Below are 21,260 nucleotides of genomic sequence, written 5' to 3'. Positions count from 1 at the left end.
CATTATGGACTGTGGTCTTTTGTGTGAATTGCTTGAAGTTTCTAAATTCTGCACCCTTCCACCAGACATAATGACCTATTTGCTCATCTGTAAAATGGGGTTAATACATATTAACATACATAGTAATACATGCCCTCCCTACTTCACTTATTGTGGGAAAAGAGCCTTCTGAATCTTAAAGCACTTTAGAAATGAACGTTATTATTAGTATTAACTTTATTTGAAGTGAGGCAATATGGTAAGAGCTAGAATGCTGGGCTTAGAAATGGAGATTCTTGGAGTCAAACTCTGTCTGTGATACAGTTAGGCCCTGGACCCCAGGAAACACTTAATCAAGCTCCTTGTGGCTTAGGCAACAATTTAGGACCAATTTACTAAATCATGAGTTGAGAACTACATTTGGTACACAGAGTAACTACACCAGCAGTTTCTCGATGTTGATGAAATCAGTGTTGAAGAAACAAATTTAAAAACATTTATTAAGCCCTTGCTATATTCCAAATACTCTGCTAAGCATTAGGGACACAAATAGAAAAATGAGATAGCCCCTGCCTTCTAGAAGCTTACATTCTAGGGAGACATCACATAGAAGAGTGCAACTGCAGGGCAAATGGCAAGTTCTGGAGCTTCACAGGAAAATGTTTTCAACCATTCACTTAAAAAAACAACCCTTTGCCCAGGCATATGTTCTGTCAATAAAAAGTTATTTAAAAAATAAATAAAATAGGATACAAGCAAAAAAAAAAAAAACAGCCCTATGATTTGATTGATACAAAGAATTCCCAGTGAGAAAACTGCTACCCCTGAAGATTAGTATTTGCTCTGCAACTTAAAAGTCCTAGCAAGTTCCCTAAGATACTAAGAAGTTAAGTAACTTACCCAGAGTTACACAGTCAGGACTCGAACTCAGGTTCCAAATATGGAAGCACAAATCACAGATCCAAGAATCCACACTTTCATTCATTCATTGTTGTAGCCAAATAAATAAAAACAATTATCTATATTCTTCTGGTAGTGGGAGTCTATAAACTTAGGTAAGATGATCCTGAGACCACAGGCTCGTCTAAAGTCAGTCATGTCTCTGAAATCCTTCCAGCTTAGAAAGGAAGATCTGCCAGAGATTTCCTTCCACAATCTTGGAGAACTTGAGTCATTTCCAAATCCCAAGGGAGTACCAGAAGATCACCTTCCTTAAAAGCTAAGAGAAAGAAAGAGGAACAAGTGTTCTGGAAAAAAACAGAGGCAGGATGGCTAGTGTGGACCAAAGATAATCGATTCAGATCTGGAAGTGACCAGAGAGACCATTAACTCCAAACTTGGTTTTCACAATTCAATAAACGTTTATTATATTCCTTGTTTGTGCCAAGCATTGTAATGGTCATTCCCTATACTAAGATGAATAGGGCACAGGTCCTTTCTTAAGGAACTGATCATCTAAAGCAGAAAATAAGTGAATACATAATAACAAGAAAAGGAGAAGGAGATATGCTCAAAAGTGAAGTTCTGAGAGAAATATGAAAAGATAGACCTTCATCTGAGTTTGGGAAACACTTGAATTTTATAGTTGAGGAAAATGAGAACCAAAGAAATTAAAAAGACAATATCATATATTGAGAGCTGGAAAGTCTCTTTGAGAGTCCTGCTACTTCATGTTAAAGATCAGGTTACAGATAACCTGTAAAGATTCAGGTTAAGGATCAGGAAGCAAACATGACTTACCCAAAGTGACAGAGGTAATAAAGGTCAAGGCCCAGATTTAAACTGAGAGCTTAAAATATGGTGGGCAGAGTGAGAGTCAGGAAATAGATGTCAAGGTAGAAATAGGAGGGGGATGAAAGGAAAGATAAGAGCACTGGGAACCCATCATTCTGCTTCTTCCCACCTGTGGTCCATTAAGGAATAAGAGTGACTTGAGTTACTGGAAAAGGCAAGTATAAACTTTGTAAACAAAGTATACACTTACTTGTTACTTTTTTACAACAGCTCTAAATGTACAAGCTGAAGAAGATTGTTTCCAAGTCTTAAGAAACATTTAGGCGCTGTCAGTGGCCATTTGATTACTCTGAGTTTGCAGACTACAGAGTCCTCCTGACTCTTTTTCCTTACAAGGAGGATATATTGATATGGTGACAGCAGTCTGACTTTTCTGAACCTCTGTTTCTTCATCTGTAAAATGAAAGGATTGGGTACAATGGTCTCTCATGCCCTTTTATGTTCTAAATCTATGATCCAATGGATTGTGTCCAAAAATTCAAATGACTTGCTGCTCCAAGGGAATTCCCTCAGCTTCCCACATGTGTCACATTGGTTCTGTAATCCAAAGCAAATGCTTCTTGCTTTTTTAGATCTCTCTCCCCAAAGGGAAGGTAACCAGAAAACACAAAAACAAAAAAGAAAACACAAGATTTAAATTCCCCCTTTCGCTAAAAGGGAAGAAAACTAGAGGACAATGCCTGTGAAATTAAAGAAAAGTTTTTATTAGGCAGAGAAGAAAAAAAATAACATGCACATGGTACTATCTAGCCTGGGCTGAATAGGATTCCCAGTAATGGTTGGAAGAGTGTTTATCTCCCTTTTAAACAAAAGGAAGCAGGGAATTTGGGGGGAAAGTGGGTTTAGAAAGAAATGAGTCAATGGGCCCCATCCCCAAGGAGAGAGAGAGAGTGAGGAATTCTAAGTGTCAAGGCCTTGGATACACAAATCAGAAGGTATCCTTCGTGATAAGCATTTCATAGTTCAAGATTTGATAAGGAGACTGGGTGACTGGGGAAAACAGGTGACTGGGGAAAGAACCATAAGCAATAGGGGAGTTACTGGAAATAAGGCCGTCTCCAAAGAGACAATAAAACGAGATATGTCTAATGGGGTAAATGGACTTCAGCAAAAGACCATGTCCTTGGTAGCAACCCGGTATCAGAGTGGGCCCTAGTGAGAAGCAAACTGACCCTGTAGAATTATTTTGTACTGACATTATCTTGTACAGATGCCCAACTGTTATCTTATACAGTCTGGAGGTTAAGCTACAGATATCAACTCTCAAAGCTATCTTGTATAAATAGAACAACCAGGACCACCAGTTGATTTACCAATGCAAACAATTAACATAATTATTATGCCTTGTTTAGCTTCCTTTCCCATAAAAGATCCTACGTTCTCCTTTATTAATTACAAGTTCATTAGGAACTTTGCCTACCTTATGGTATTATCATAAAGCTATGCCCCTTGTCCTGAAAGGTAGTTTGAACCTGTGAATTCGTTCTGGACAACTCCCCATCTTTGTGACTTCTGGTACCTCCTTATGACTTGTTGGATCTCATGCTTTTCATAGTCCCATCACCTGCACTCGGGAAAGTTTTTGAAGATCGAGATTTCTCTTGAAAGTCCATAAACCACCAAATGGCTCAGCTGGTATCAGCTTAATTGGCTTCAGAGTCGCTGATTTTCTGCTAGGTTTATTCTAGATCACTGCAAAAGATTATATTTCTTAGTCATTACAGTCAGTCCTCTAAACTCTCTTCAGTTATCTGCATAATTGGGGAGCTCGAGTTAGTACACTCATTTACAGATGCACTCATGCAGTACTATGGAAAGAACTGGAGAAAATGGGGTCAGATACTGCCCCCACCAGTTACATGTATGGTGTGACCTTTAACTTCTCTTCAGCTCCCCGTCAACCTGAATTTTAATGAATACATACAACAAAATGGAGGTTCGTGTGTTGGGCAAATGGGTTTCAGTCTGGGGTGCCACAGAGCAAATGCTGGGATATCCCAGAGGGAGCTGGGAACAGGGTTTATAAGGGTTCCCCAGGCAGAGGGAATGCCCAGGCTACCAATGGGAAGAGTTAAGCATCTCACAACTTCACACATAGGTTGTTTTATAAAACCAGCCAAAGTCCATAAAGAAACCTTAAGAAACTAATCAGTGGTTGATTGACCCCTTATGTAAAAGTTAAGGGGATGGAATAGAAGGCCTCCAAGATGCCTTCCAACTCTGGATCTCTGATCCTCTGATCTTCCTATGAGACTCTGGACAAATCATTTAAATTTTGTGCCTCAGTTTCTTCATCTGTAGCAGGAAAAGGTTGTAAAACTCCTAGATATAGATCTAGAGAAGATAGACTTCTAGATACAGATCTGGAAGAGATCTCAGAGGGCATCTAGCCCATTTTACAGATGAGGAAACTGAGACTCAGAGAAGTTAAATGACCTTCAAAGGTCACACGAATGGTATATGTCAGGGTGGGATTAGAATCCAGGCCTTCTCACCCCAAGTCCATTACTCTTTCTGCTATACCATGATGCTTTTGATTGTGGTTTGTTTCTTTATTTAATTTCACCCTTAACTAAAGGGCTTTCCAAATGCATAATACTAATGTAATTGTTACACAAGGAAGCTATTCAAAAACAGCAATTAACAGCTTAACCTAACTGTAGGCAAATTAAATAACCATGTTTTATTTCACTTAAAAGAAAATCAGACAAGTTAATAAGGCATTATGAGTAATTAGTAAAGGGATATTTAAAAACCCAGAGCCCTGGTCAGACCACATAGTGTGTTCACTTCTGGGCATCCTTTTTGTAGGGATGTACATAGAGAGGCTGGGAAGTGATCAGAGGCTGGCAGCAAGCATGGTGAAGGCCTCCAGGGTCCCTTCCTTATGAAGATCAGTTGAAAGAATGGGTGCCATTGAGCCTGCAGAAGAAAAGTCTTAGGAAGTGTGATGTTTGAAAAGCTGGAGACAATTTCTGAGTAATTAATCCCTTTATTAGTAATGATAGCATATTATTGATAAAAGGGATGGTCACTGGCCTGCTGTCTTAGACCAAAGATAACTCATGGTGAGCTCACAGTTTAATTACTCTTGGAAGAGAAGGTGTTTCTAAGGTGGCAATCATCTCTGAGTAGTTAACATATGAGAGAATGAATATTATAGTGAGAGGGGGACCTGTTCTAATGAGGGTTTTGATCTTGTCATTTACTTCCTAATCACCCCCAATCTTAGGCCATCTAATCAAAGAATTTACCTCCCCTCTCCTCCTTCCCAGATTTAAGTAGAGTACAATGGCTTCCCCATCTGGGTAGGGTCTGAACAAGATTGTTAAGAAAGTTAATCCAATCCCATTACCAAATCCTTCAAATACTGAATAACCTACAGACTTAAGGAGAAAATCCTGTTCTTGATTCAATAATTGATTATTAATATGAGAGAGCAATAATCATTGCTCTCAGAAGGGAAAGGTTAAGTGGGTTCAAATTTTTGAAGGGAGATCACCTGGGAATTAGCCATACTCTGCTTGACCCCAGAGGGCAGAACCGACCAGAACTATAGATGTCATTGCAAAGAGGCTGATTTAGGCTGGAGGTTAAGATACAGTGTTATCTTAGGACTTGTCTGTTTGGAAACTCATTGAATTTAATATTTGACACTTTTCAACCAGAAAAAAAAAAAAAAAGGATTTCAGCACTTGACACTTTCCCAGCATTCACTGCACATGGTTGTTGTCTTAGTTGAACAGCAGCCATATGAGGACAGCCAGTTATATCATGCAGACCATGGCCAACTCCTCCCCAGCAAAGGCAATAGTGTGCAGAACTATCAATTGGGAGCCCACGATGCTGAGTTGGGGACAGGAAGGTCAGGGTTCCTGCAGGACCATGTGGCTGCGATATAGTTTCCCTGCTTCCATAACAGTGGTACTGGGAGAAGCATGGAGCTGCAGGTGTGGGAGAAGCAGTTAAGAGCAGGAGAGTCTGCAATGGGGGAGGCAAATAGCCGCACAGCCAGAGCCCAGGTGGAGGTAGTGGTACCTGTATGGAGGACCAGGATTCCTGGCAGCCCAAGTCTCAGGTGGGTAGCTCCAGGGAGGGGCCAGAGCCCTAAATAGGGGAAGACAGGGGACCACAGCCTCTATCTCCACATCCAGGTCCCCCCCCCCCCCTCCACGCAAGGAATCTTGGACAACATAAAGGAGAAAGAGTAAAGAGTCTTGGTTCTTCTCAAAAAGTGAGTTGGACCAAGAAGGGGGAGCCAGGTTGGGTTGAGGGTGAGGTGGGACTGGCTTGTTTCTCTGCAGCTGGAAGTCCAATTTACCCTTTTGGGAAACTAGGCTGCGGACCATTTGGTAGTCATAGTTTTCGCCATTTGTCCTGCCTTCTGGAACCAATTAACAAGGAATGCTCAGTAGCATTGTATTCCTAAAAATGAGATCTGTCCAAAAGTAAAAGAGGCAGCTTGGGGAGTGCTGGATCCTTCCTCACCTCATGCAAGGCTCATTTGCTGGGGATGTTGTAGAGAAGAATTTTGTTCAAATACAGGTCAAGCTTAATTGGTCCCTTCCAACTCAGATTCTATTATTATCTGTCATTTCTGAAGAGAAACCATTGGCTTTGCTTGCCTCCATTTCCTCAGTTGTAATTTGGACCCCATAGGAAGAGAGAAATTCCTTCCTTTCCCTGGGCCTGCAGCCTCCAGGGAATATGTGAGGGAGGAAATGACAGTCATCTCAATGGTGCAGCTAGAGGTGGAATCAGGAAGACAAAAGTTAGAATTTTGCCTAAAATAATCATGATTTGTGTGACACTGAGCAAGTCACTTTATCTCTGCCTCAATTTCTTCATCTGTAAAATAGGAATACTATTAATATCAAGCCCTCTTAGGATTGCTGGGAATCAAATGAAATGACATCCTGGACTGTATAAAACATGCAGATATATGATCATTCTTGTTATTTAAATGAAGGGCTCTCACTTAATAACCTCTAAGTCCCTTACAATTCAAAATATATTATCTTATTATCTAATGATCCTCTGGCTCTTCTTCCTCCCTTCTTCATATCAAATCAAATTAACAAACATTTATTAATTGCTTATTATATGCTCTAAGCTAAGGCAGCTAGATGGTGTAGTGGGTAGAGTTTTGGGCTTAGAATCAGGAAGACTCTGCTTTATGAGTTCAACAAATCCAACCTCAGACGCTTTTTACTAGCTGTGTGACCTTGGACAAGTCATTTTACTCTCTCTGCCTCAGTTTCCTCATCTATAAAATGAGCTGGAAAAGGAAATCACTCTGGCAAATGGCAAATCTTTGCCAAGAAAACCCCTAATGGGGTCAGAGAGAATCTGAAGTAACCAAACGATAATAATAACATGTATTAAATTTATTTTATGGTTAATTATTAATTTTATTTTTAATTTTAGTTATAACTATATTTTGTTATATAAAATTTTATAAATTTTAATTAAATTCTGGAAATACATATACAAGCAGAAAGACGGCTCATTCCCTCCAGGATCTTACATTCTAATTGGAAAAGAAAACATATAGGAGGGAGTTGTAGAGAATCAGGAATGAAACTGAGAAAAGAATAAAGAGCCTTGGTCCTAGGATCCCATCTGTAATTCTGCTCTCCAGGGAAAATAATGTGTTGAATTCCTCTGAGATTCAATCTTTAAATTCAAAGTGGTCTTACTCATCAATTCATTAAAATTAAACATTAACTGGACTAGTAAAATAGCCTGAAGAATAGGTGTTTGTGGAATTTGTAATTTGTGAAGTAAGACTCTAAGGAGCATTTGGACCTGGTTCCCCTGACTTTGAAGCCTTTATTCATTCATTACTCATACATAAGAGAGACAGGCAGGTGATATAATGGATAAATTGCTAGATGTGGAGTCAGCATGGTCCTGAGTTCAAGTGTGACCTTAGTTGCGTAACTCTGAACATCTGAGCTTCAGTTTTTAACTTCTATGCAATGTCCCCTAAGGAGTCTTTCACTGAATTCACACTACCATTCGCTGATTAGGTGCCCTTGAGGTAGCTGTTACTGCTTCCTGGACCCTAGGTGTAGCTGTTCCCCTAAATACGAGTTGTACTTTTCGTGTGCTCCTCCTTAATCAGCCAGCAGACTCAGTTCTTTAGGAAGGGCATTTAAGCAAAGGCAGTATTTAGAAAGCGTTTCCCTAAATAGCCCATAAGTCCAGGTGAAAATTATAATAAAATGAATCGCCCTAAGTCAATATGGAGCGACTTAAGAGAAGGAAAGAACTTTTTGAACAAACCTGCAAGTGATAAACCACCTCAGAGTGAGGCCTTAAGGGAGTTCAAGTTAGTTTCACCAAATACATATGACCAAGGCAACTTCTAACTACACGACTGCACATCCTGGAAGCCTTTCTCCACCAGGGGGTCCCAGGAAGTTAGCTCCACTCTTCTGAGTTGGCTCTTCAGAGGACTGGCTGTGGATCATTATCTCATCTTTGTTCTGATTTTCTTCTCCCAACACAACCCATAGGGAAATATGTAAATTATGAATGTACAAGTATAATCTTAAAAAAAATAAGATAATAAATCATAAAAACGAATGAGTGGTTCAAAGAACAAATCATAGAAGCCATCAATAATTTCATTAAAGAGAATGACCATAATGAAATAACATAACAAAATTTATGGGATGCAGTCTAAAGCAGGATATAAGGGAAAATTTATAATCTCTAGATCAACTCAATAAAATAGGAAAAGAGAAGATGGAAAAAACAACAACCAGTTTCAACTGGAATAACAAAAGATCAAATAAAAGATCAATAATGAAAAAATGTTAAGGAAGGTAGCCTAGCTAAAACAGATTTCAAATTGTAATATAAAGCAGTATTCAAAAAATTGGTTTGGTACTGGCTAAAAAATAGAGTGATGTATCGGTGGAATAGAATATGTGCAGAAGATACAGTAGAAAATGACCATTGTAATCTAGCATTTAATAAACCTAAAGATCCCATCTTTTAGGACAAGAACTTGACAAAAAAAATTCTCGGAAAACTGGAAAATGTATCACAGAAATTCAGTATGGACTAATATTTTACACTATGTACCAAGATAAGGTTAAAATGAGTACATGATTTAGACATAAAAGGTGATACCATAAACATATGAGGAGAGTAAGAAATAGTTCTCTATAGAGAAAGGAAGAATTTATGAGCAAACAAAAGACAGAATTATGAGATTAAGATGGACAATATTATATTTACAAGTTTTTATGCAAGCTAAACCAGTGCAAATGCATTGAAGAAAAGCAGAAAGTTGAGAAATAATCTTTACAGCAAGTGTCTCTGATAAAGACCTCATTTCTCTCTCTTTTTTTTAATTTATTTTTTTTAACCCATGCCAGGGTAATTTTTTACAGCATTATCCCTTGCACTCACTTCTGTTCCGATTTTTCCCCTCCTTCCCTGCACCCCCTCCCTCAGATGGCAAGCGGTCCTTTACATGTTAAATAGGTTACAGTATATTCTAGATACAATCTATGTGTGCAGAACCGAACAGTTCTCTTGTTGCGCAAGGAGAATTGGATTCAGAAGGTATAAATAACCCGGGAAGAAAAACAAAAAATGTGAGCAGTTTATGTTCATTTCCCAGTGTTCTTTCTTTGGGTGTAGTTGCTTTTGTCCATCCTTGATCAACTGAAACTGAATTAGCTCTCTTTATCGAAGAGATCCACTTCCATCAGAATACATCCTCAAACAGTATCGTTGTTGAGGTATATAGTGATCTCCTGGTTCTGTTCATTTCACTTAGCATCAGTTCATGTAAGTCTCACCAGTCCTCTCTGTATTCATCCTACTGGTCATTCCTTACAGAACAATAATATTCCATAACGTTCATATACCACAATTTACTCAACCATTCTCCAATTGATGGACATCCATTCATTTTCCAGCTTCTAGCCACTACAAACAGGGCTGCCACAAACATTTTGGCACATACAAGGACCTCATTTCTCAACTATTAGAGAATTGACTCAAATAAATAAGAATATAAGTCATTCTCTGATTGATAAATGATAAATTGATACATAAGCATATGAACAGGTAGTTTTCAAACTAAGAAAGCAAAGCTATCTCTAGTCATATAACAAATGCTCTAAAAATCACTATTGATTAGAGAAATGCAAATTAAACTAACTCTAAAATACCACTGGCTTATGTGACAAAAAAGGAAAATTATAAATGTTAGAAGGGAGGTGGGGTAATTGGGACACAAATGTATTATTGGTGAATTATGAACTGAGCCACCTATTGCATAGAACAATTTCCACAGAACTATGCCCAAAGGGCTATCAAACGGTGCATAGCCTTTGATTCAGTTTTTATCCCAAAAATATTTTTAAAAGGGGGAAAGTTGTGGGATACTATTGTGCTGTAAGAAATGATAAGCAATAAAATTTAAGAAAAACCTGGAAAGACTTACATGAACTGATGCAACTGATGAAGTGACAGAACAGCAATATTTTACAATATTGTATGATGATCAACTGTGAATGACTTAGCTTGTCTAGGCAAAACAATGATCCAAGACATTTCCAAAGGACTCATGATGAACGATGCTGTCCACCTCCAGAGAAAGAACTGCTGGAATCTGAATGCCAATTGAAGCATACTATTTTCACTTTATTTTTATATGTCTTTTATTTCTTTTTTGGTCTGTCTTCTTTCACAGTATGACTAATATGGAAATGTATTCCACATGATCACACATGCATAACCTTTATTAAATTGCTAACCATCTCAGAGTAGAGATAAGGAAGAGAATTTGAAACTCAATTTTAAAAAATGAATGTTAGAAAAATTATCTTTATATGAAATTGGGGAATATCATTTTAAAAAACAAATATGAGTGAAGAAGGGCAAAGATATATAGCGGGTACATAAAGATGATGTAAAAACAACAAAATAAACTGGTCATAATAAAAATAAAGGAGATGGTTATATACAGAGGTCTAGAGTCTGAGGTCCTAGTTTTGATTCTGTTCTCTCATTTCCTAGCTAGGTTGGCACAGCCCTGAGAGCACCGGCCCTGGACTTAAGAAGAATCAATGTCCGGACTTTAAATCCAGCCTCCCACATTTACTAACTCTGTAAAGTCATTTGTTTGCCTCAGTTTCCCCATTTGTAAAATGAGCTGGAGAAGGAAATGGCAAAACACTGCAGTATTTCTGCCAAGAAAATCCCAAATGCCCTCATGAAGAGGACTGAAAAACAATTGAACAACAAAGTGTTGAGCAAACCACAGGACTTTCGGGGACTATTTCTCATCTATAAAAAGTGACTGGAACAGATTCCTAAAGATCATTCAGCTTAACTCTCTTGTTTAAGGAAACTAAGATCCAGAGAGGGAAACTGATTTTCAAAGTCACGTAGTTAATATGTGGAATCATGGGAACTGGGTTCAAATCCTGACTGTGCCCCTCACCATTTCTGTGACCTTAAGCAAAACAAGAGATACAATCCAAAATCACTTTACAAATCTTAAAGTGTTGTGCAAAGGCCTATAATTATCCTTCCTGAGTCTCAGTTTCCCCTTCTGTAAAATGAGAGGATTTCATAAAATCACATATTTAAAGAACTTTTGAGACCATGCACTAGATAGCCCTTCAGACAGGGGTATTCTTAGCCAGGGGTCTCTGAAGTTGATCCTTTTATTGTTTATTATAATTGTATAATTATATTATTATTATAATTGTTTATTATATTGTTTCCCTGCACCCCTGAGAATTTTTTTTTTATGTATTTAAAGACGTAGTTCCGAGCAGGGGTCTCTAGGCTTCCTCACACTGCAAAGGGGTCCATGGCTCCCAAACAGTGAGGAATCTAAACCCAGGGTGCTAAAACGAAGATTCTATGTGCTCCCTCAATTCCACATTCAAATTCCTCTTCATCCCTGCAGGGGGCCTGTCAAAGCAGGCATTCAATGCCTGCGCCTTTAATAGAGAAAGTGGGAGGAAGTGTCTGGAGAGATTCACTCCCCTGACGTCATAAGGTTCCTCACGCTCTTTGAGCGCGCTGATCATTTAGCGACGCTCCCTCAATGCCTCTCTCTAAACCAACGAGTCGGAAAACCGTTAGGCAGGATTTTGGCGACGCGCCCTAACGGCAGGGTAGGAACGCCGTGACGTCTCCAGGTACACATTCAAGATGGCGTCGGCGGAGGGGACAGCGGTGGCGGGGACGGCCGCGGCCCCGGCCCCGGAGCCCGTGTCGCCCCCTGGCGCCGGGGACGGCCCGGCGGTGGCGGCCACAGGGGCCCTGGGCCTCACGGACCTGCCCGGCGAGCTGCTGGAGCTGATCCTGTGCTGCCGCTCGCTGGGCGCCGCCGACTTGGGCCACGTCGCCTGCACCTGCCGACGACTGCGCGAGCTGTGCCAGGGCGGCGGCAACGTGTGGCGGCGGCAGTTCCGAGAGAGGTGAGCGGGGACCTCGGGCTAAGCCTCAGGACGGAGACCCACCCAGCACAAGCCCCGCCCCTCCGCCCGAGGCCCCGCCCCAGGAGGCCCGTCCCCTCGCCGCTCCGCTTAGTCTTTGGCCTCCCATTGGTTCTTCCCCTCCTTGGCCCCTCCCCTCAGCGGCCCATCCCGGAGCAGGCCCCGCCTCTCCGCTTTAGCCGAGTCCTATTCGCCCCGCCCCTTGCAACCGGCTCGGCTGCCTGCTTCCAGCTGTTAGCTGCAGGCCCCGCCCCTAAGGTCTGGCCCCGCCCTGCAGGAGGAGGTCCGGAAAGCCTGGGTGGGCGGTGCCCCATCTGGTCCACCTGTACTATCCAACCCGCTGCAGAGCCAGAAGTACGGAGATACAAAGGGACGGGCCCAGCCCCGGCAGCCCGCATTTATTAAGCGCTTACTAGTAGCCGGCTACTGTCTGTTCCGCACACAGATGTTTTGCATGGTGTCTCCCCGTTCCCCCTTGCCCACTGAGGGCAGGCAAAACCTTTTCCCTTGTACCCTCAGCCTCAATGCCGGGCACGCAACAAGCGCTAATTGGCCGGGGGGTCGCTGGGAATGCAACAAACTAGTGGTGCATACAAGCAGCATGGAAATAATAACAGTAGCCAACATTTATATAGGGTTTGCTTTATGGACTTCATTCCATTTAATCTTCGCCACACCAGGGAGGAGGGTCCTATCGTCCACATCAGTATTGCCGCCTTCCTGGAGTGAGGAGATCTGGGTTCAAATGAAGCCTCAGAAATGATCCTGGGCAAGGCACTTAACCTCTGTCTCAGTTTCCTCATCTGTAAAATGGGCATAATAGTCACTCCTGCCTCCCAGGTCTTAAGGTTCACATCAGATGATAAGGCACGTTTTTATACCAGCACTTGGAACATAGACGGCTCTATGTAAATGCTAGCTAGTATTATTGTTACAATATTTTATAGTTGGGTAACTGAGAAGGACAAAGATTAAATCACTAATCCACTTTAAGCTATTTTGTGAAAAGCACTTTGTCATTTCACTGGATCATAGTAAGTATATATTTTTATCTATATTATCTATTATCTGTGTATTATCTATGTATATTATAATGGTGTTATCTCAGTTACCTATTTTTGTAATTCATTCATTTCAGTAATGTCTGATTTTTCATGACTCTGTTTGGGGTTATCTTTGCAAACATATGGGGCTGGTTTGCCCTGCCTTTCTCCAGCTCATTTTACAGATGGGGAAACTGAGGCAGGGTGACCTGACTTACTCAAAATCACGCCACTAGGAAGTGTCTGAGGCTTATTTGAATTCAAGTCTTCCTGACTCTGAGCCTAGTGCTTTATCCCCTGCACCCCTCTGGCTGCCATGTGTTAGCTGTGTGTTATCTATTTTGATCATAATAATTAGCTGGGATTTATATTGTGTTTTACATTGGGCACTCAGTGTAGCCCTTAGTTGGGGAGGGGCTGGCATCGATGCCATTTAACATAGGAGGAAACCGAGACTAGGGGAGGCTTTGTGAGGCCCCGGGCCACGCTGCTGAAAGCAGGGGGCCCGTTCCTCCAGACTTGCAAGCCTGGCCCTTGCTGCGCTTTGCCTCTTGGCTGTCTCTCCTGTACCCAGGATGGGCTCAGATCTGCTTTGCTGGCTCCTCACTGTGTGATCTGGGGCAAGTCACTGAGCCTGAATTTCCCTTTCCTCATCTGTAAAGTGGGGGAGTTGAACTGCATGACCTTTTGAGCCCCTTCTAGCCTTAACTGCTCTTGTGTCCTCTCCAACCCCGTGCCCGGCCCTCAGCAGCTGGGGCCCTGCCCTCAAACAGGGCAGAGCATGCCAGCGCCGAATTTGGAATTGGAGGATCTGGTTGCAAATCCTGGCTCTGCTGTTTGCCACCCGTGTGACTGTGGGAGGTTCACCTAATCTGAACTTGCACCAGAAAACCCCTGTGATTGGGCTTCAGTGCTGCCCATCTCCCCCTTGGCCTATGCTGTTCCTTCCCCCAGGTCCTGGCCTCCCATGCTTCTAAGCCTTCTCCCTCTGCTATTGGGTGCCTCCCTGCTTATCTGCTCCAGGCCTGCCCCTTCCCCAGGAAACGCAAGAAGCTGCGCAGGCTGAGGCTCATGCTTGTTCAGTTTCCCTTCTTCAAAGAACTTGGCCTGTCCTGTAGCTGAACTGAGTGATCTCAAAGGTCCCTTCCAGCTCTAAATCCATTGAAATTAAAGGAACATTTGTTCAAGGGTTACCTCATGTAAAGGGAAGTGCCAAGTGATGGGGAGCCAGGGACAAAACTGGCAGCTCCGCGCTCCTGGAGCTCACATTCTGCTGGGCATGTGCACACACCAGATACTCAGAAGGACAGGAGCATGGAGATGCCCCAGAGATGTCCGCGCGGGGTCTCTGAGGAGCTGAGGAGTGCAGAATCCAGTGACCTGCTTTTTCCTATTCCAGGCTGCCCGTCATGTTTACTTTTACCTGTGCAATATTGTTGGGCAGGGAGTGAGGTGGATTTGCTCTACACCTTGGCATCCTTCCCAGACTTGGCCCTGATGGGCAAGGTGTGGGGAGCAAGGGGGACTAGAAGTGAGGAAACAGGTGGAGTGGAAAGAACAGTGACCCGCGTCCTGAGATCTGGGCTCCAGCCCTAGCCCTGTCACTCACTGGCAGCGGGGAAGGCCGGCTTGTCCTTCCCCTCCCTGTGCTCATCTCTGCAGTAGTTCCATCCACGCCTGTCCCGCCATGATCCTTGGAGAAGCCCGATGCTCTGTCTTCTCTGCCAGCCTCATCTTTGTCCACAAGCCTTTCCTCCTCACCCCTAGCATCATGGTGCATGGATGTGTTTCATGCTTTTCCTAAGTTTCCTTTCTTTGCTTACAATTGCTTAGACTGACTCCATTGCATCGAGAACATCAGTACGGATGCACTTCATGCTTTTCCTAAGTCTCCTTTCTTTGCTTACAATTGCTTAGACTGACTCCATTGCATCGAGAACTTCAGTACGGATGCACTTCATGCTTTTCCTAAGTCTCCTTTCTTTGCTTACAATTGCTTAGACTGACTCCATTGCATCGAGAACGTCAGTACGGATGCACTTCATGCTTTTCCTAAGTCTCCTTTCTTTGCTTACAATTGCTTAGACTGACTCCATTGCATCGAGAACTTCAGTACGGATGTACTTCATGCTTTTCCTAAGTCTCCTTTCTTTGCTTACAGTTGCTTAGACTGACTCCATTGCATCGAGAACGTCAGTACGAATGCAGTTCCATTTTTCTAGTTATGTACCCATTGTTGGTCCTGGGGCAGAGAAGGCATGTGTAGAAAAGCAGAAGCTGAATCTAAGACCTGAAAGCTACTTTTCATTAGAGGCGCCCTTTTCCACCATCATCGTTACCTATCTGGAGCCCCATTTCTGTGTTTTTTCATTTCATAGGGCGCCATGTCTCCAGAATAAATGCCTTAGTGGCCAATTTTCTGGGAATGAGTAGTTCTTTACCAGACCTTCCATTTGGGCAGGGCCTACTTAAGTTTGCCCAGTGCTTGTTAAGCTTGCCCAGATATCTAGATTGATTTGCCGAATAGCCTTCAAGAACCCAGGAGATCTAGTAAAGAAAGATTGTTTCTCTTCCTACCTTTCATTGTTCCTAGTCAAGTGCCTTTTGGACATTGCTATCAGGATGTCCTGCCAGCACCTCAGACTCAGGATGCCCCAAATAAACTAATTGTCTAACTCTACTCCTTCCCTGCCCCCATATATAAACATTAGCTATTGCTACTGCTTAGGATGACCACTTTCTCTATCGTCCACCTCAGAACCTTTGGACTTTTCCTGTTTTACCAAACAGTGAACAAACTACCTTTGAACTCTTCCCCACCAACCACCAAAATCCTTGTGATTCTACCTATCTAGTACCTGTTTCCTCTTCTCTCCACTCATACTGCCTTCACCCTAATTTAGATCCCCATTGTCTCTCATCTGGACCAATGTGACATCTTCCTCACTAGTTTCCTTTCCTCCTGTCCATCCTTTCTCCTTTAGAATAATAATAGCTGCCAATTCTGATCATGTCAACTCAGATGTTCCCTAAAATGTAAATACTTTAGCCTGGAATTTAAAGCTCTCCATAGTGGGCTTCCAGCTAAGCTTTCCAGGGCAAGTTCACCTTTATCTTGTTGAGATATTGTGTGTTCTGACTTAGCTTTTCCCAAACATTGTATGCCATCTCCTACTTCCATGCATTCATGCCGGAGACATCTGCCTGGAACAGCCCTTTCTTTATTTACACCTATCTTAAAGAACCCTCATCTTCCTTTAAGGCTGAGTTTAGCTGCTGTCTACTCCATTAAGTTATTCCCTTTTGTCCCCAGCCCATTCTCCTCATCGGGTGGATACATTTACGTCTCCCTAGGCTGGGGCTTCTTTGCCTTCATGGGATCAAGGGCCCTTTGGGCAGTCTGATGAAGGTTAGTGACCAGTTCTCAGAATCTTGTTCTTAAATACATAAAATAAAATTCATATAAAGAAACCAATTATATTGAAATACACTTTAATATTAAAATATTTTTTTAAACAGCCAAGTTCACAGGATCCAAGTTAAGAACTCCCCTTTCCTTAGTGAAATTCAAACTCCTCCAGGGTAGATAGGAGCTGCCATAAGAAATTCTTAGTACCTTAAGATATTGCTTAAGATATTGTAACAGATGCTTAGTAAATGTGGAGCCACCGCATAAACTAGTAATGCAGAGCCTTGCATTAGCAGTCTTTCCAGGTTTGGGGGCACAACCCTCCCCTACCGACTGACCGTCCCTTCTCCCCTTTGCTGTGTCCTTCTCCAGACCACACTGGCTAACCAGAGTTCTACCCTCGACCCTCTTCTCCCCTTGGCAATGTCATCTTTATGCTAGCAGTTCTCCAACCTGTCTGTCCTGCCCCAGACTCTGCTGACCTCCAGTCTTACATTTTCAGCTGCCTCAGATGATCTCTATGTCCAGTGGACATCTTAAACTCAACGTGTCCAAAACCAAACGCATCAACTTCCGCTTCGAGCCTTCCTCCCCTTCCTACTTCCTATCATTGCTTCCATCTCTCAGGCACATAACCAGGGGTCATCCTTAACTTCTTATCCTTCTCCCTCCATATCTACACTGTTGCCAAAGCCTCTTGATTTCACCTTTGTACCATCTCTCAAATTCACCCCCTTCTCTCCTCTGATATTGCCTCCATTCGGGTATAGGCTTTCATTACCTCATACCAGGACCACGGCACCAGCCTGCTGCTCAGTCTGCCTGCCTCCAATGATTTTCCTGACGAGTAAGCCTAATTACATCACACACACGCGCGCGCACACACACACACACACACACACACACACACATATACTTTATCTTTGTCTCTGTGTCTGTCCCTCTGCCTCCCCTTCCTTTCCTCCCTCCCTCCCCTTCTTTCCCTCTTTCCCTTTCTCCCCCCAACTCTTTTTTCCTCCCTCCCTCCCTCCCTCCCTCCCTCTCTCTCTCTCCCTCTTCTCCCTCTTCTCCCTCTCCCTCTTGCTCTCTCCTCTCCTTTCCCTCTTTCCCTCTCTCCCTTTGTCTCTCTTCTCCTTTCTCTCTCTCCCTCTCTCTCTTCCACCCCCTCCCCCCGTGGCTCCCTATGGCCCCTAGGATCAAACACAAAATGCTCTGTTTGGTGTTCAAAGCCCCTCATATCCTGCCTCCTCCCACCTTCCCAACCTTCTTACTGCCCAACATGTACTCTCCAACCCAGCAACACTGGCCTCCTGACTGTTCCTCAGACAAGACCTTCCATCTCTCAGCTCTGGGAATTTTCTCTGGCTGTTTCCCAGGCCTGGAACCCTCTCTCCTTTTTTCTGACTATGGACTTCGCTGATGTACTTAAGTACCAACCCAAATGTTACCTTTTATAAGAGAACTTCCCAGACCCCTCTTAATTCCTTCCCTCTGTTAATTATTTCCCATTTATCCTTATATAGGGCTTGTTTGTGTATATTTGTTTCTTCTCTCCCTGTTAGATTGTATATTCTTTGAAGACAGGGACTGTCTTTTGCCTCTTTTTGTAGCCCCACAGATTTGCAAGGTATCTGAAAGTGCTTAATAAATGTTTATTGACGGCTAATAGAACCACTTTCCTCTTTGAAGTAGCAGGCCCTGGTTGGGGGGGAAAACAAAGGATTGTCCTATAAATGACTGCTTTATCTGCTGCTCTCTTAGCTCCCAGCCCAGGCTGCAAGTGCCCTGGAACTTCCCAGCCTCCTGAGGCAGCCTCTGAGAGCCTATCTTTCTTTTGTAGGTGGCCCTCCCTCCTGAAGTACTACAGTCACACGGAAGGCGTGAACTGGCTGGAGGAGTACAAAGCTCGGCAGAGCGCAGGCTTGGAAGCCCGGAGGATGGTGGCCTCCTTCTCTAAGCGATTCTTTTCTGAGCACGTAAGGATCTTATGTCCCCACCTCCGAGGGGACCTGGGTGGGGCTGCCTCGGCCTCCAGCAGCTCCTCATGCCATCTGAGCATCCCAAGGGGAAACCTAGCCAGTCTGTGGAGAGACCTCCTGGGGTGGGGAGGGAAGCCCACTGCCTTCCAGGATGCCCCACCCGGGTGTTTTGAGACAGAACTAAATTTGCCTCCAACTTCTTGGGATCCTTGGCTTTTTTTTTTTTTTTTTAATAAAGATACCTCTTTATTTTCATTTATGTAAAATAAAAAAAAAGTAGACACCATTAATTGACAGTGAAAACCATTAGCTTTAGTTCAAGTAGATCAAAGGACAATAAATATCTCATAGTAGAGATAGCACTTTTTCCTCTTCTGATTGTTGAATGTTCCAGTGAAAAGAGAAAATATTATTAGCTTAAATACTTTCTTGTTGAAGAAGTCTCTGGAGCCCAGTCCCTTTTCCCTATAGACTTTTAAAAATGGCTCTCTTTTCTCTTCCTCTACACCTCCTTTGGGCCTAGCTCCCCATTTCCTGTGCCTCATGTGGCTTCATCTTCAGACTCTTCATTGAAGACAGTATTGTAGATGTAGTCTAAGCAGGTGGCATAAAGCAGGGCCCTTACCTTCCTCCCAGAATTCAGTGCCATTTTGGAGGATTTTTTAGTTTCTCAGGTTACCAGATAACTTAGCCAACTATTAAAAAATATGTGTCTGTGTGTATATGTATGTGTATATGTGTACATATATGTGCATATATATTCTTGTATGTATAATTGAATGTATTCATATTTTATGCATATATCTTCTTAAAAAGTAATTTTGTGTTGATAACGTTTGTTTTTTCATTCTTTAAATTTCCCCTACATCCCTTTCCCTAACATCTTTTCTCTGTAGGTTTGTCCCTCATTCATTTAGAAACATTTTCAAAGAGATATTCATTTGAGGGTTGGAAAGGTTTGTTTAATTTTATACTCTTTGTAACTTTGTAACTTTATTGTTACCCAGCTTCTTTTTTTTTTCTGAGTTTGAATTTGTATTGGTGATGGCCATAGTAAATTGGGATGTTTTCAAGATTCTTAATGAAGACATTTATCATAGTGGATATTGGCTGACGGGTCTTAAAGATGAGAAAATCTAGGTTTCAATCCTGCCTGCTGCTAGCTCTATGACAGTGGTCAAATCTCTTCACATACTGAGTCTTGGGAAATTTCTGTAGGATTTTCCAAGCGACCATTGGGTTGCAAGCTGCATGGGAAGAATGAGATCTCACACTGGGAGTTCCTCAAAAATTGATTCTTATCAAGGTCTGAAAGAGAAAATAAAATTAAGGGAGTTGTTTTATGGATGGCAAACATCTCACTGAGTTGTATCTAGAATTGCACAAAATTGATTGTTTCTATAATGTAACTCAGTTATTATGTAATGTAATATTAAGAGCATATAGTTTGCACACAAAATCAATTTGACTAGAACTTTCCCTGAGGGAAAAAAAAAAGATTTCTACTTTTACAATCTCATTTTATTCCCAGTATTGTAAAAATGCTCAGCCCAGGACCTTATAAATGTTACTGTGTCATTAAATGTGTCGAATGAAATCTCATTGACTATTTGAGCAGAAGATTTCCCTCTCTGCAGGCAGATGGCTGTGCCGGGGGTACACAGCATCCTGTTGTTATAGCTCAGCATTCTCTTATGTCCTCAAACCCCTTTGCTCAGTCCTGTTGTATTTAAGGTGAGTGAACTCACAGCTTGGGTGTTGCTTAGGGCTGGTTCCTAATTTGGCTAACGCTCCTGGTCCAGTCACATTCTCGGTGTTTTGTTTTCCCCAAGATTGACCTTTATTTTCTTTCCGATTTTAAAAAGAATTCTGAAGAGCACATCTTGCCAGGTGCTATAAGTCCCAGTCTTGGGGGACCCTCTTTAACAATTCTCTAAAATAAATCTTGACTTCCCTTTGAGACCAAGATTAACTTCCACATCAGCGCGAGGCCCAGAATCCTGGGCCATCTTGGCAGCAGATGCATAACTCGAAAATCACCATGGCAGTCTTACCCATGTTAGTAAAAGTGAGGCAGCTTTGTTTTTAAGTAAAAGAAACTTGGATTTGTGTGTAAATGCCCAAATCAGATAGTGGTTCAGTCCCACTTGTCTGCTTCTGTTCCCTTTCCTAGGTCCCTTGTAACGGCTTCAGTGACATTGAGGACCTTGGGTGCCCAGGACACTTTTTTGAGGATGAACTGATGTCCATTCTTAATATGGAAGGAAGGTGAGTCAGTGGAATGGCTCTTTTCATTTACAGGGGGAAGGGGGCAGCTGGGTGGCCCAGTGGATAGAGCATGGGCCTTGGAATCAACAAGAACTGAGTTCAGATGTGGCCTCAGTTAACTTGCTGGGTGATCCCGGACAGTGTAATGACCGCGTATTTAAAGTCAGCCGGAGTCAGGAATTCAGGTTAAGGGAAAAATCTTCAATATTTATTGAAGTGAAAAGGTGAATAAAGATTGCTATAGCAAATATAGGCAAGAAAGATTGCGATAGCAAATATAGGCAGTTGCGACAGGAAGCCAGCTAAG

General features: G+C 42.4%; 1 protein-coding gene across 1 annotated transcript in view; it reads left to right on the top strand.

The window, feature by feature from the left end:
- Nucleotides 1–11,967: 11,967 nt before the first annotated feature.
- FBXO21 (F-box protein 21) overlaps nt 11,968–21,260 on the top strand; it is a 39,185-nt gene continuing 29,892 nt past the window's right edge. The window contains exons 1-3 of the mRNA XM_051976101.1: nt 11,968–12,236; nt 18,547–18,682; nt 20,859–20,953. Of these exons, the coding sequence (XP_051832061.1) occupies nt 11,968–12,236; nt 18,547–18,682; nt 20,859–20,953 (500 nt within the window). The remainder of the gene's footprint in view (nt 12,237–18,546; nt 18,683–20,858; nt 20,954–21,260) is intronic.

This window comes from Antechinus flavipes, chromosome 1 (genome assembly GCF_016432865.1).
Source record: "Antechinus flavipes isolate AdamAnt ecotype Samford, QLD, Australia chromosome 1, AdamAnt_v2, whole genome shotgun sequence".
In the NCBI taxonomy this organism is placed as follows: Eukaryota; Metazoa; Chordata; class Mammalia; order Dasyuromorphia; family Dasyuridae; genus Antechinus; species Antechinus flavipes.
Note: the sequence above shows the minus strand (reverse complement) of the source record. Positions and strands in the feature narration are given on the sequence as shown.